This window comes from Xenopus laevis, chromosome 4L (assembly GCF_017654675.1).
Source record: "Xenopus laevis strain J_2021 chromosome 4L, Xenopus_laevis_v10.1, whole genome shotgun sequence".
Lineage (NCBI taxonomy): Eukaryota > Metazoa > Chordata > Amphibia > Anura > Pipidae > Xenopus > Xenopus laevis.
In genome coordinates, this window is record NC_054377.1 from 57,154,810 (window position 1) to 57,172,370 (window position 17,561).

General features: G+C 36.3%; 1 protein-coding gene across 1 annotated transcript in view; it reads right to left on the reverse strand.

Annotated features, from left to right (window-relative positions):
- The window catches only part of cdh13.L (cadherin 13 L homeolog), a 523,301-nt gene that overhangs the window by 86,615 nt on the left and 419,125 nt on the right, over window positions 1-17,561 (reverse strand). The window contains 1 exon segment of the mRNA NM_001094730.1: window positions 11,147-11,287. Coding sequence (NP_001088199.1) covers window positions 11,147-11,287 — 141 coding nt within the window.

The window sequence follows — 17,561 nt, forward strand, 5'->3', positions numbered from 1 at the left end:
AAAAAGCATATTTTACACAGCTGGGGTGTTGTGATGTCAAGGAGAACCACCAAAACAAGGAGCCTGATTAAAACAATAGGATCGAGAATGAGGCACTGGAAAAGTGAAGGGCATTATATTGATTACCGTTGTGAATATATTACATGTATTGCTGTTGTCTCACATACTGTATACATTCTGCATTAAGTAGTTAGGAACCCCCAGGGCAAAGCTCCATGCATTGTTCTAGAACCCTGCAATTTATTATATATGTGAGTCCTAGAAGGGGATTTTAGGATCACTATCTTAGCAATAGTATTGTATATGTTCAACTGTTTTAATGAAAGAAAGTACGTGCAAAATGTATTCTAAAGCAGGCAAGTAAAATACTTTAATACTGCAGGAAGCATATTAGGGATTCTGGGAGATCTAGCACATAACAAATAATTTAAAAGGTTTAAAGGCCAAATCAAATCGCCTCTACATCTTCCGTGGGCTGCAGGTTGTGCCTTAAAAATAGAAAGGCTGGTGTGAATTTTTTCTTCTTGGTATAGATGGGAATGGCTCAAATTGGACACAGGGTGTATTAGTGCCTGACTTTTACTGAATAGCCTTGAAGAGATGGGATTTAAATTGTGCCTGGGATATTAGGCTAAACTGAATGAAGTGTAGAGCGTGTGGTTCTCATTTATATCCCCAGAGTGATGAATGTGAAGCTGTATTTTTTTCTGAAGCAAAGGAAATGGGAAACCAACACAGATTTTTGACACATGAGAAATAGCTTATGAATTTAGATGATGGTTTGACAGAAATAAATTGTACATGTGTTCATTCATTTTAATAAAGCCAGGAAATGACATTCTGCCTTTGCTTCTGAGGACCAGGCAATCCTAAAATTATTATCCCATAATAGTATCATTAACATTTGTAATGCTGGAGGCTTGGAATGAATTTAACAGACAAATCCAGCTTAGAAGCATAAGAATATTAGAAATATTTAAAGAACACATTTTAAAAAGTAACCCAGCTCCAATGAGCTTTAACGCAGAGTTAAAAAGGCAAGGTTGTTTCCCGGGTAGGACCAGGGTTTACCTGCAATCTAAAATGGAATTAGCAAATAGCAAATGCTTATAAGGTAAAAAAAAAAAAGTCACAATTCCTGAAGTACAACCCTTCTTACAACCCTCTGCTATTTGGGTGGGAAGACCATATGACTTTTTTTTCTTTATTTCTCACCAATTGCATTAAAGTCAATGGGCGTTTTTTTGTCAAGTTTTTTTCCTCCCTCTAAATGCATTAAAGTCATTGGGCATTCTTTCTCACTCCAAATGCATTGAAGTGAATGTGTGGTTCTTTGCTTGCGTATTTTTCTCGCAAATATTTTTTGTGGCAAATTTTTATCTATGCATGGCAAAAAAAAATCATCAATACTGTTTAATATTAAATGATTTATACAGGTCATGGAACTCCAAAGTAACTTCTAGGGGCAGATTTATCAAGGGTCGAAGTGAATTAGAGGGAATTTTCGAAGTAAAATATTCAAAATTCAAAGTAATTTTTTGGAGACTTCGACCATCGAATAGGATACTACGACTTTGACTTCGAATTCGATTTGAAGTAAAATAGTTCGAACATTCGACCATTCGATAATCGAAGTACTGTCTCTTTAAAAAAACTTTGAATGCAATACTTCTACAAATTAAACCTGCCGAAGTGCTATGTTAGCCTATGGGGACCTTCTAGAGCAGTTTTCTACATTTTTTTAAAAATCGTTCGTTCGATCGATCGTTGAAATCCTTCGAATCGATTTTACTTCGACCGCAGGATACCCAAATTAGCTGAAAAAAATTTGAATTCAATATAATTGAAGTCGAAGTATTTTAATTCGATGGTCGAACTTCGAAGTATTTTTATCTTCGAAATTCGACCCTTGATAAATCTGCCCCTTAATATCCTCATATTTTGCAACTGGGGTACTTTATTTATTATAATAATAAGGATATAATTTACAAGATATTCATGGCTTTTCTGTATTATATAGGGGTACATCTACAATAGTTGAGAGACAGCTGCCCATCAACCCTGCCTTTTTACAAGAGAGGACATATAATTTCTCTTAGTATATGTGAGACAGCATACATTTAAAATTATTATAACAGCCTTACAATGATCTGCCACTCTTTATACATTGTCGCTTGCACTCTGTTATGCCCCAGTTGACACTGATACCATCTACATTATAATCAGCAGCACTGTCAGTCACTAGTTCAACGATTATACAAACTAAACTACTGTAGTAAAGGAGATATCATACTGAATTATATCCACAGAATAATATTGGATACATTAATTTAGGGCTGTCCAGCTGGAACCCTGCAGGCTGGAAGTGTCTTTCCAAGAGATTTGTATGGCCCCCTTTCTACTTAAGTGTTCCACAGATTATTTTTGTATGATATAACCATTTTATATATTCTAACCATACACATACAGAATGATAATTGTACCACTATATGTAAAAAGTTGCACAGAACTGTATTAAATTATAGCAACAATTTCCTTAGAAAAGGAAAATAAATGTGCACATGTCTGTGTATGTGTGTAATGCTTTGGTTATGGCCAAGAAAAGAGTACTTTAAAACGGTCAATACCCAAAACTGCACTAGTAACTTTACATATATTTAAAACCATGGAAAGGAGAAATACATTCCAAATGCACACTACATAAATAGTCTAAATGTATCATACAATTTTATGGAGAAGACAAATAAATGGTACAAACTAAGAAAAAATTAAAAGGTGCAAACTGAAAAAATGCTAAATTAAGAAGAAAAATTTGTTTAAAAATGTGTTAAGCCAATTAAAACACTGTAATAAAGATTTTGCTTAAAGGTTCTGCATTTTCTTGGTGGAAAAATAATGACTTTGGGTAAGAAAGTTCATTGCATACATTATGTACTGGAGCAAACTTTAAAATGCACAAAAAGAAATGTTTAAATGACAAATAAAAGGTGCAAACTGAAAAAATGCTAAATTAAAAGGAAAAATGTATTGAAAAATGTGTTAAAACAATTAACACAATGTAATACAGATTTTGCTTAAAGGTTCTGCATTTTCTTGGTGGAAAAATAATGACTTTGGGTAATAAAGTACATTATGTACTGGAGCAAACTTTAAAATGCACAAAAAGAAATGTTTAAACATTTTGCATGAATTACTTTTATTTTGTTCCCTTATTTGAATCCTGAAGAAAAATAATGCTGCTTTATAATGTTTCATACAAAACGGATGAATATAAATAGAAAAATGTATCAAAAGCTACATAATTATGCAACCTTGTTATTAGATGCAACTGTAAAGTCTCATTTAATGCTCTGCTCTGAGATACATAATAATGGAAAATATCAAAGTGTAAAATGCAAAAAAAATAAAAACCAGGTCATACTTGGACAAATAACATTCAAATTCCCAAGTGCAGATGTACAGCTGAATAAATACCTTGTCCTTTACTCTTTAGATTAACATTTTTCATTGCTAACTCAGATACAGGTACTTCACTGCTTGGCATGAACTGAGATTGCTGTCTCTGATTCCCAGAGCAGCCATGATAAAGGCCACTCCACAAACTAGAAAAGCAAATTAATGGCTCAGTATAGTTATCTGCCATCTTTAAGGTCCTTCTTAATGACCATCTATGCTAGACATCCACTGCATTCATTGCACATTATTCTAGAAAAATAAAAAAACCCAGATTGATGAAAATAAGGGGAATATTTATTAGAGTTGGTTATTTTTTTTACCTACAGCAGAGGCAGGGTCATTTTAGACCAATTCTTGTTCTGGGGAGTAAGTATTTGTTGGGGTGTAGGAGCAATCACAGAAAGCACCCCAAAGCATAGAATACAGTTTGACTATTGAAGCATAGTCAAAACATTTGGCTTTTTAAACAAGACACTTCATCGGAATGTGTCTTACTGCTTTTTCTGATTATGTGGGGACCCATTGCAGTCTGTGTCCCTGCTGTGCTGTTCCCTAACTCAAGTCTAAACAATGCACAAGTTAGAGGACAGGACGGGGTTGCTTATTGGCCTCCCTCCCAGCATGAATACAATTCTCAACACATGCAGTGCTATATTCAATTCATTGGGGTGGCCAAAGGTGCTCTAATACAAAGGAAGGAAACAGAGGAAGGAAGTGTGCAAAGTGCAAAAAATTGTCAATTGTGGCTGTTTATTTGCTCTTTCCACATTGCCTGTCCAGTCCCTGGTACTGCTGGTCAAAAATTGGGCAGAATAGGGCTGGTGCAACAGCAGGTGCAACAAGTGTGAGCTAAGAGCGGGGTTTGATGCACCTAGGGTAGTCCCAAGTTCAAATCCAGACATGGTCAATTCAGACCAATTTCTGATGTTTTTATACCATTAAATAAGTGCCACAACCAGTAAACTCTCTGAAACTCTCTTGTAATTCTCTTGTCAAATTTATTAGCTCAAATATAACGCTAAAATGTTGAGTTCATCTTTTGGAAGACTTTTGTTATAACTTTACCTAATTTAATCGGATGTCACTGGTGCTAAATTGTACAAGTGCATTTATTTGGATTTATTGATATTTTGATTTTCTATTACAAGTTCCTAAATCAAAGAAACATCTGATTGGTTGCTCAGGGTAATTTGGAAGCTATGTTAGTATATCAACACCTATGTGTTATTAAAGCATATATTGCTTTAGGTGAGTAGCTGAGTGAGGAAGTTAAAACTTAAAACATTACATACATACAAACATTATATACTTTATGCATGCATTCGTCTGGCCATAAGAAAATGTAAGGAAGGGAAAGTCAACTTTGCAAAATGGTTAAGTGTAGAAAGAAAATGTAAGGCACATCCTTCATATGATTCCAAGGTGTATTATGACCAAGTGTAAGATATTTTCAGTCCACAGAGACAGTGATCCCACCCTCCCTGCTCAAAGCGCACACAATGTTAACCTTAATTATATTTTCTTTGGAAACCAAATAGTTCAGCAGATTCTACTGGACATCTTGTGCATCAGTGTTTGCAATGATAAAGCATCTCTAGAATCTAATATTGTTATAAGGCAGAGATGTAAAAATGAAGACACCCAGGAAAAAAAAAGTAAGCTGTGACTGATCTGTTTACTTTTTCTTACCATTATTCACTGCTTATTAAAAACCACCAAGATCAGTGCTTGCTTCTCAAACTGTATGGCTGTGTGATTGTTAATACCTTTTCCTTGCATTAAATCTACATGTTCAGGTGTATTGCATCTACAGGATTATTGAAAATAGCGCTAAGCACAAATTGATCCAGGGACTGGTTCTATTGGCATCTTGGAATCGGGAAGGAATTGTTCCCTCTTTGAGGCAAATTAAAGAGCTTGAGCTGGAGCTGCACCCCAAATCCAAACACACACACCATTTAGCACACATTTGGGACTTTGGTGAGTTAAGAGGCTAAATTTAGTCATTTCATTTGCTGCCTCCATTTTCTAAAATGTTATTAGGGAAACACTATCTGGGAAATTTATCATAAAATCAGTCAACCATCTTCAGAACATCATCATTTTTTTGAACTTGTTACATACTGTGGACAGTTTATACTTGATCTTACCAATGTGTCAGAAGCCCTGTGGTAGCTTTCAGTAATCCTGTATTTCCTGTAATCAAGCAAGGAAAGCAATCCAGACAAAAAGCACTGATTATTTACTGTAGATGCAATACACAAGAACATGTAGGTTTAATGCAAGGAAAAGGTATTAAAAATCACACAGCCATACAGCTTGAGAAAATAGCACTGATCTCGACAACTGGCCATCAAAATTTTAGATATTAAAGTCGAACTTGACTAGTGACACAATTAAGCCTTAATTCAGTCCTTGAGAAAGGTTTTTGACACAGGAAGAGGAAGTGGGGAGGAGAAGCAGAGCATAGAGTTAGGAATATTAGCTAGGTTTCTGGCATGCATATTTGGATTTTTTTATTTTTGCTATACCGTGGACTAGGTCACCTCTCTCAAATTCAAACTCCTATTTAAGGCTACTATAGGTCTTATCTTTGCCACTGTACCAAATGACTTTTGTACCAGAAACTCTCCATAAGCCTTTTTTTAACTTTTAACTGTGGTGTGATCACTGCAAATTGATCTCAACAGGCTTGTGTTCCAGGGCAACTTCATGTTGCTGCACCAAACCTAAATGCATATATGAAAGATGGGCTGTGTTTTGGGTTATTACAAGGTGTATAACAAAGGCCACTATCCGCTAAGAATAAACTTTTTTAGTTAATAAACAACTTAAGAATGTTATTGTTTGGGCTTTAGTGGCCCTTTAACTATGGTTAACTTTCATATTTTTGCATAATCTTTTTGTAAATGTTCACTACACTCTTAGCCCTATTTATAACAATACACTTGGGTGGTTTCTCACATCACAGAATTGTTACAATTTCAGTGCACTCGTTGTCATATTTGTAATAATGCACTTAAGTTGTTTCTTATATCACACACGTTACAATTTATAGGCAGCAAACTCCAGATTTGTAGAAACAAATAGGGCAATGTTGTAACTGTCCAGATCTTGCAGTAGGGAATATCAGTCTAATACGTTTGTGAAAATATAAATGAGTCTAAATATATGCATATGAATAGCAGCAATTGTGGAGCTGCAATTGCGTATCATCTTGTTAGTAATTTTACTGCAATTAGCAGCCAAATTGCAGCGTTTCCATTCATTGAGCCACATCAATTAGTTCATCCAAGTAAATTAGAAGATGATTCATCACGGAATGAGCATTTCTCCATTGTAAGTCACTGAGAATCACTGTAAATCAAAATGTTTAGAAGTATCTTATTTATTCCTTTATTCATATAGAGGTGACCATTTACAAACAAGTTTATATATGTGTGAATTGTTCATATGCCTCGGTATGTCAAAATGGGATAAGGTTTTAGAAGGACTGGGCATAAAATTGTATCTTTTGTAGAATATCGGGGGAATGTAATTAAAGTCGCAAAGAGCAAAACAATTTGCACCAATAAGAATAAAAATCCACATCTTACAATGTAATATTGTTCCTTAAACTGTTATTGCATTGCGCATTGTAATTGCGCACTCTTAAGAAGTGCTTGTAGGTGTTGTAATCTTTTGGAGCAAACATAACGATTTTTTCAGTAATTACACTGACTGCGCATTGGCGCAAACTATAAAAGTCGCAAACGGTCTTCCACTGTAGGAAGTGGTCGCTAAACAGTTTCCGTGTTTGCAAAAGCTATATTAAATTCGAACAAACCAAAATTTGTTTGCGCAAAGGCATAACTTTTTGCATTGCTAATAGTTTTTCCGTTACCGACTTTTATTACATTCCCCCGTATGAGTTTGGCTTTTAACGGGAAAACTGTTTTATAGATGTGGGCTGGGTTTAGGTTTGCTTGAAATAATTGGAGGATGGTTAGCTGCAAGATAAAACCCTAAAATGTAGTAAAAAGTAAACTGAACATGGCTAATGTTTTTGCCAGAATCATTGTTCCTGCCTATTTATATCTATAAAAATAGCATAGAGTTATCTCCAACATGATGATTCTCAGATTACCTTATTTTTACAAGGTCCCAGCCATTCTGTTTTTCTTTATATAGAAGGAAATACAATTGCCTCTATTTGTCTTCCTCTTATGCAGATGAAACTTGTTCAATGCCAATCAGTCAGATTCTTTCATACTATTATAAATGTTTTTGGGATGACTAGCATGTTTGGGGTTAGGAGACAAAGGTTGGATGATTTAAATAGCTTTTCTAACTGGGGAAGTATTTATGTTATGTGGGTTCCTGTTCAGTAAGTAGATATGGAGCCATTATTTATTTTATATACTCCCTGGAGGGATATATATATATATATATATATATACTGTATATATATATATATATATATATAGAGAGAGAGAGAGATATAGACAATATATATATATAGATATAAATATATATATATATAGATATATATATAGATATATATAGATAAGTAGAGATATATAGATATAGATATATATAGATATATACCATATATATATATATATATAGATATATAGATATATAGATATATAGATATATATAGATATATACCATATATATATATATATATATATATATATATATATATATATATATATATATATATATAAAACTTATCCCAAATGCCTCATCTTCAGTTCAAATACATTATTCCCTCTCCATTAGAAGTAAGTCAAGAGTATTTATGTTTTTAAATCCTTAGTAACAAACACAACAGGAGCATTTTAAATCTTGCATGTATTGCTAATAAGATGGAAAGGTTGCCTTCTCCAGTCATGCCATCAAATTAAAACTGCTGCTGTCTACATAGGTTAATGCAGTCTTAAATCATCTGTTTGCCTTGTTACGTCTCTTTACTCACTAAGATATGGACATAGGATACAAACTGAAGTGAATTATTATATTATAGGGCTCATATATTATCATTTATTATTACATTATTTGTATACAGCTCTGAAGCTGAAGTAAATATGTAAAGATAAGAAACCAAAGGAATATATGAAATATATAAAATCACACACTTTGGTTAATTTACAACTATTCTAAATGGCACAAATGAAGTAACCAATGTGACAAACGGTCATTGTCTGATTTTCAAGAGCTACTGTATAATAAACTGATTACTGATTCATTATTCACTGATAAATATGTTCTAACCTCGTCCAATACAAAGCTTTTATATATATATATATATATATATATATATATATATATATCTATATATATATATATATATATATATATATATATATATATATATATATATATATATATATATATATATACATACTCACGAAGAACCTGAAGTCAGGTTATTCCCTAAGGGAACATCCCAAATTCTGATGCTAACTGCCTCTATATTAGTTAGAAACTCTATGATGGAGTGTCTAACTGATAATAAGCTTCATGTAATGTTGTTGTAGTTTTGTTTCTTTGCTTAAAATCTTAAAATAAGCAAAGGAACTTAGAGGCCTATTTATTAAAGGTTGAATTTTATTTGTTTTAGAGGTTTTTGAAACCACAACTAAACTCACTTTCTCTAAAACCACGAATGTCATCACAATTATTAAAAGATCCTAATCAATGGAAAATAATGCTGAACAATCTGAAAAAATAAAAATACCTCTACAACCATTAAAAATTTGAATTATTTGGGCAAGTCATAGGGAACAAAAATCCAAAAACCTCTAAAAGTCAGAAGCAATTTAAAACGAATAGGTTATAGGAATAGGACCAGCACAGCTCAACGTTTACCTGGCAAAATTTTGTATTAGAGGTTTTCGTGGTTTTTACACTTAATAAATCTTGAACTTTTAAAGCTTTTAAAAAAATAGGAAAACCACAAATTTTAGAGATTCGCGGAAAAAATCTAAATCCGATTGTTAGTAAACAGCCCCTTAAAATTAGAACAACATTATATGAAGTTTATTATCAGCTAGAATTGTTTTTTTTTTATGGCAGGAGAGCAAATATCATATCCTGAAACATAATTATCCTTAAATCTAGACTTTTGTAAAACCACAATGCAGTATATTTTCAATAGAATACATTTTGAATAAGAGAAGGCAAAAAAACATTCATCTTCTGAAACAGAGATATGCTTAGAATTGTATAATTCAGTTTTAAAGAAGTAAGATGAAGACTTTACCTCACAGCAGCTGTTCTGATATACATTAAATATTCTACTGCACATTCTAGTTCTACAAAACTAGTTTGTGGGGATTCTGTGAAGTGCTCCAGTTTAGTATGTACTGTAGTTCTGAATAACCATAAAATGTAGCCAAATAGTTGAGCATTTTTTTGTACAGTAGTGATGTGTGAATAAATTCACCAGGTATGAATTCGCAGCGAATTACCACGTTTCGCCGACCACTAATGCAATGCGAAACTGCATCGAAAATTGTCGCGTGCATAAAAATTGTTGCATGTCAAAATTATTCGGGCGCCCATTGACTTTAATGCAATTGGACAAAATAGTCGCGCGTATTAAAATTGTCGCTCACGTCAAAAATGGTTGTGCGTCAAAATTATTTTGATGCCATTGATTTCAATGTGTTTTGCGACACATTGAAATCAATATTCATGTATACTGAAAACCTAGCTAGAGTCAACATTTGTGCCAGACAGACATTATCTTTATGTGAAACTAGATTTGTATATCATGTTGGAGAACATGATCTCCCAAATACTTAGTTTAGTGGTGTTTGTGTGTATGTAAATAAATAATATATATTTTCTGCTCTTTGAGCCCCTTATTGCTCTGGGGTCTGCCTGTACAAGCACCTCGCATTGCACAAAAATGGAGAGGGCAGTGCAAGGGGGAGAAAGGCAACACTGTCCTTAAACAGGCAAATACTCATTCATGGGAGGAATGCAGGTATCTGCACTAAATCTTACTTCGGTATTTGTGGCTATATGTTAATAATTTCCATTTGAATACCAATCTCTTAAAATCACAACTCTTTGACATTCACAGAAGTAAAACGTAAACTAATTATAACTGTCTCATTTTATTAGCAGTCTGCTCAAGATAACCTCTGTCCCCACTAAGAGTACAGAACAATTACTCACATTTTTATCAATCCTTTGAAAAACTTTGCTATTTCTGCAAAGTGTTTATGTTAAAATATGTAAGCACACAATTGTATTTAATTTAATTTTTTTGAATCATACTTCATTTCATTAGGTGAATCTAGTTTGGTTTAGCTATTCCTGAAATATATAATTTTTGAATTAATGTGATATATCAAGACAAAAAAATGGCAATGCTAAATGTTTTTTTAACGTTTAATATAGATGTACAACACATTAAATTGCCTAAATCAGGAATTACCATCTTGCATCTACCCCAGAACAGCAAAAATATACGTTCGATAGGAAAAAAAGAACCAACTAGATAATTTGGTCTGCTCCCTGAATGATTCAAAATTATCTATTTTAATATATTTTATAATAACCATGAATCTATACCAACCTTCCTTCAATCACAACACTCTAGTTGCTCTAATCTCTTATTTTGGTAACTACTGAAGACAAATAAAATATAGGAAGAGAGGTTAAACATTCTTGAAATATTTCTCATGAGTCTTACCTCCTTTTTTGTGAATTCAGGGGGATGATCATTTTTGTCATCAATGACGATAGTTGCTGTGGCTGTTCCAATCAAACCAACATCCATACCGGCCATATCTTTTGCTTCAACTATCAGTTCATACTGAGGGGTGGAAAGAGTCTAAAGATAAAAAAAAAGAATGAAATAAAATTGAAATAAAAATAGCTTCTTTGCACAATACATTTTAATGTATTTCACTGTAAATAAAAGCATGTATTGTAGACTTCTGTGGCTTTGTACTTCTTCAAGGGGGTATTTAGTAAAGGTCTAAGTGACATTTTGGTGGAAAAACTTTATAATAGACAAAAGTACATTGTAATTTAACTACAGAAGCGGAATACCTAAATAAAACATTTAACACAATGTTTAGATAAATGTTGTGGCTTTTGATTTACATACATCTTTTGTAACAATAAAGTCTGCTCCATCTGTATTTTATGTACAAAATATATCTTGAAGAGTCCAAAAAGCTACTATAAAACAAAACATATTGAAGGCCATTCAATAGGTTCCCAATTCTGCACTCTTCATGTGTAAGACAGGAAATAATTATAATAAAATAATGATAGTACAGGTATGGATTCAGTTATCTGGAAACCTTCTATCCAGGAAGATCCATATTACGGAAAGGCCCTTTCCCATAGACCCCATTTTATCCAAATAATCCAAATTTTAAAAAATGATTTCCTTTTTCTACATAATAATAAAACAGTACCTGGTACTTGATCCAAACTAAGATATAATTAATCCTCATTGGAAGCAGTCAATTTAGGTAATGTTTACATGATTTTCTATTAGACTAAGGTATAAAGATCCAAATTATGGAAATATCAATTTTCTGGAAAACCCCAGGTCCCAAGCATTCTGGATAACAGGTCCCACTTTGAAACACTGTGTTGGAACATTTCAAGATAAAATAAAAAATAAAGACTGAACAATGTACTTTTTGAACAATATACTTTTGTACTTAATGCATCTTCCCATAATTAGCACTGTCTAATAAATACAGCATGAAATGGACTGTATCAATACATGTTCATCACTTTTACATATGTCATTTACAGGCACCCATACACAGCTGACTGAGCTTGATGATGCAACTTATTCACTATGATGTCATCACTGGAATCTCCAATATATATACCTATATATATATATATATATATATATATATATATATATATATATATATATATATATATATAAACAGCAACCAAAAAACCGCACTCACAGGACTTGATTTGTGCAAACAAGAAGTGGTTTTTTATTCCGACGTTTCGGCTCTAACACTCGAGCCTTCTTCAGGAAGTGAACATAGTGCATTGTACAAACCAAACATTTAAACCCCCATTTTGGCGCCAAACCTCCATCTTGTGACGTCATTAAACACTCAGGAACGTGAATCAGTGATCGTATTGTATATTAAAGTGTCAATATAAACACCATGCGCCATGTATCAAGTGCAAAATCGGATTTACCCAGCATGTAACCAATGTGGTGAAGTATATCAGTGCAGTGTCAGACACTGTCCCGTGTCAGTCTGTGCTGACAGCGTGAGCAGGTGACAAGTGCAAGTTAAAAGGAATACTTACCCCGAGGTCACATATGCAGCCAGAGGGTGGCGATCGCCCTTGTCTCGCCCCTATTCGCTTCAACGTTCCCACACAAAATGCCGAAAGACCCCAATCGCAACCTTGGCTATGATGTGTGCTCCGCATCCAACCGATCGTCCCTCCTCCGTGTACTATTGGTTACCGGGTCATAGGCTCCGCCTCCATGTCAAAAGCGGGTCGTCCTAGTGGTGCATATCACCGTGCGACTCTTAACCCCTGTCTCCTCACTGCTAGTCCTGCGCCTTGACCCCCCTTCTTTTAGGCTAAAGTGCTAGAGACCGGGTGCTGTAATAAAACTCACCCTGCTCGCACTCTTTGCTCATCACCCCTAGCATTGGGTCGGGGAGAGGCTTTTAGCAGTGGGAGAATGGAGGAGGAGAACCTTTTCGCCTTTTCTCGCATCGTAACCAGACACTTGGGGATTACATGTAGTCAATCACCAATCCTTCCATGGGTCATTCAGCTTAGTGGGTTCGTCTTTCGTTTAGGGCCTATCTACAGTCCCCGCTGTCACAGTGCCTCAGGGCATCACGTATCCCGGTGAGCATAAAACAAAAACACCTGTATGGGCATAAACTAGAACTGTAACATAGTATTATTAGCAAGCATGAAACTTATGCAACAATGTGTGCTACTTGTAATCGTCATGGCCAAAAAATTACATTGATACATTGGTCTGTAGTATCAAAGACCTTTAGAGGAAATTGTTTGACTCAATCATGGGACATAAACAATACATAATCATCAGTACAGGTATCGGTAGTCACCAAGGGTATTTCATTCCATATCCCTATACAGTAGAAGTCATTGTATTATTTCTGCAATAGTTGAAAAAGAAAAATTCCTGTTCTGATAGTCCCCAGTCTTATTGGAGAACAAAACCAGAACCATCTGATGTTAGCGAGCAAAGCAAAAGTTTCAAAAAAACGGAGACATCGGCAAAGTCTCGTTTAATCCCTTGGGTGCCAGAGTGTCTAATGTAAAGATCCACTTACTCTCTTTTTGTACTAATAAAAGATCCCTATTTCCCCCTCTTCTGGGGGCTGGCACATGATCAATTATCATATGTCTGAACTGCGGGAGAGTGTGTTTCATATTAAGCCAATGCCTTGGTACCGGTTGGTCAGATCTTCCAGTGGCCAGAGCGCTCCTGATTGCGCTACGATGGTTGTTCATTCGCTCACGGTAGGTCGTGGACGCTTTTCCTACATAATGTAGGCCACACGGGCACCAAGCCATGTATACCACATGATCGGAGGTGCATGTCACTCTGTAATTGATTTTGTACTTCATCCCTGTTCTCGGGTGTGTGAAGTGGGTGCCTTGCGACATACCCCCACAAGTTAGGCAGCTAGCACATTTGTAACATCCTGGTTTCAGGGGTCTGTCAAGCCAATTGTGCGACTTCTTAGAGTCCTTAGTGAGATCTTTCCTCACCAGCATGTCACTTAGATTACGCCCCCTCCTATACGCAACAAGTGGTTCCCTTTTGCCAAAAAATGGTAAACTAGTGTCCGTACTGATGATTTCCCATCGTTTCTTCAAAGCATTTTTCACCTGGAGGCTTGTATCTGTCCACTCTGTTAGAAAAATAGAGTCTGGTTTTTTCTTTGCGGGGTTAGACTTGTGTTTTATTAGATCCGCTTGAGTATGTAAGCGTGCTCTTTCCAACTGTTCCCTGATAAGTTTATCTGGGTAACCCCTAGAGGTAAATTGTTTGGCCAGAATGTCAAGTTGTATTTCCGCTGTATCCCTGCAGGAATTATTCCTGATTACTCTCAGGAATTGGGAATAAAGGACCCCCCGAGACATATGGGGTGGGTGATGGGAATGTGCTTGTATTAAGCTATTCCTATCCGTGGGTTTCTTATATAAAGTCGTACCCACAGTACCATCTCTTAGGAAAATACTCACATCTAGGTAATCTATCTTATGTCTGTCATAGGTCATTGTAAATTTGATGGGTGAGTCCATACTGTTCAACCCTCCATAAAAATCCCTCAGTTCATCTTCTGTGCCATCCCAAACTAACAGTAAATTGTCAATATAACGTTTGTAGAAAACAATCCTGTCTCTACCCAGTGGGAGCAGGTATCGGGTTTCATACTGCTGCATGAACAGATTGGCAAAGGAGGGAGCTACATTGGAGCCCATCGCAGTCCCAGAGATTTGTAGGAAAAAAACATCTTTGAACGTAAAATAATTGTGGGACAATATCAGGTCGAGTAGAGTGATTAGAAACTCAATGGGGGGGGTCCCTGGTGAGCACCTGTTAGTGCTTCCCTGCACGCAGCTATACCCAACCCGTGCGGTATGACAGTGTAGAGACTAGATACATCCATTGTCACTAGCAGGCACTCAGATGAAATGTTAACATCTTCTAGTAGAGTGAGTAAATGTGTCGTGTCCTTTACATAGGAGTCCATACTTTGTACTACTGGTTGTAAGAAAGAATCTAGGTATTGTGCTACTGGTTGGAAAAGGGATCCCAAAGCCGAAATAATCGGCCTGCCTGGTGGTGCAACCAGAGACTTATGGATTTTTGGTAGCGTATATATGAATGGTGTCTTTGGAAAATCAGTTGTCAAAAATTGTCTTGTCGTTTCATCTATCCACCCTGATGAGAGTGCAGCATTAATCAATGAATCCAATGTATTCTTATATCTTCTAGTGGGATCATCTCGTAGCTTAGTATAAATGTTAGTGTCAGCTAGTTGTTTGGTCAGTTCGTCAGAGTAATAGGATTTATTTAGTAGTACAATTGCCCCTCCTTTATCTGCCTGTCTAATGATCAAATTATCGTCTGCTTTTAGGGTATTGATTGCTTCTCTCTCACTTGCAGAGAGGTTAGAGTAACTTTTAGCCCTCTTTTGGTGTATCTCTCGAGAATCATTGGCCAAGAGTTGTGTAAATATGGAAATAGCAGGAGCAGTGTTGAGGGGGTCAAAGGTACTCTTTTTCTTAAAAGGTATGAATTCAGTCAGTTTGCTGTCTTTGTAGTAGTCACATAACTTGAGGTGTCTTTTAAATACATGAATGTCTTTGTAGACATCAAATAGTGTAGAGTAGTTAGTAGGTACGAATTTCAGTCCCCTATTAAGGAGTCTTGATTCCCCCATCGTCAAGGAGTGTTGGGATAAATTAACAACTATATTCTCCTCGTCCCCCTTCTCGGTGGTCTGCCTGTGGTGTTTGGTCCCGCCCCTCCTTGTTTTTCTCCACCCTTTCCCGTATTGCTGGCCACTGGAAGATCTGACCAACCGGTACCAAGGCATTGGCTTAATATGAAACACACTCTCCCGCAGTTCAGACATATGATAATTGATCATGTGCCAGCCCCCAGAAGAGGGGGAAATAGGGATCTTTTATTAGTACAAAAAGAGAGTAAGTGGATCTTTACATTAGACACTCTGGCACCCAAGGGATTAAACGAGACTTTGCCGATGTCTCAGTTTTTTTGAAACTTTTGCTTTGCTCGCTAACATCAGATGGTTCTGGTTTTGTTCTCCAATAAGACTGGGGACTATCAGAACAGGAATTTTTCTTTTTCAACTATTGCAGAAATAATACAATGACTTCTACTGTATAGGGATATGGAATGAAATACCCTTGGTGACTACCGATACCTGTACTGATGATTATGTATTGTTTATGTCCTATGATTGAGTCAAACAATTTCCTCTAAAGGTCTTTGATACTACAGACCAATGTATCAATGTAATTTTTTGGCCATGACGATTACAAGTAGCACACATTGTTGCATAAGTTTCATGCTTGCTAATAATACTATGTTACAGTTCTAGTTTATGCCCATACAGGTGTTTTTGTTTTATGCTCACCGGGATATGTGATGCCCTGAGGCACTGTGACAGCGGGGACTGTAGATAGGCCCTAAACGAAAGACGAACCCACTAAGCTGAATGACCCATGGAAGGATTGGTGATTGACTACATGTAATCCCCAAGTGTCTGGTTACGATGCGAGAAAAGGCGAAAAGGTTCTCCTCCTCCATTCTCCCACTGCTAAAAGCCTCTCCCCGACCCAATGCTAGGGGTGATGAGCAAAGAGTGCGAGCAGGGTGAGTTTTATTACAGCACCCGGTCTCTAGCACTTTAGCCTAAAAGAAGGGGGGTCAAGGCGCAGGACTAGCAGTGAGGAGACAGGGGTTAAGAGTCGCACGGTGATATGCACCACTAGGACGACCCGCTTTTGACATGGAGGCGGAGCCTATGACCCGGTAACCAATAGTACACGGAGGAGGGACGATCGGTTGGATGCGGAGCACACGTCATAGCCAAGGTTGCGATTGGGTCTTTCGGCATTTTGTGTGGGAACGTTGAAGCGAATAGGGGCGAGACAAGGGCGATCGCCACCCTCTGGCTGCATATGTGACCTCGGGGTAAGTATTCCTTTTAACTTGCACTTGTCACCTGCTCACGCTGTCAGCACAGACTGACACGGGACAGTGGATGCACGTCTGACACTGCACTGATATACTTCACCACATTGGTTACATGCTGGGTAAATCCGATTTTGCACTTGATACATGGCGCATGGTGTTTATATTGACACTTTAATATACAATACGATCACTGATTCACGTTCCTGAGTGTTTAATGACGTCGCAAGATGGAGGTTTGGCGCCAAAATGGGGGTTTAAATGTTTGGTTTGTACAATGCACTATGTTCACTTCCTGAAGAAGGCTCGAGTGTTAGAGCCGAAACGTCGGAATAAAAAACCACTTCTTGTTTGCACAAATCAAGTCCTGTGAGTGCGGTTT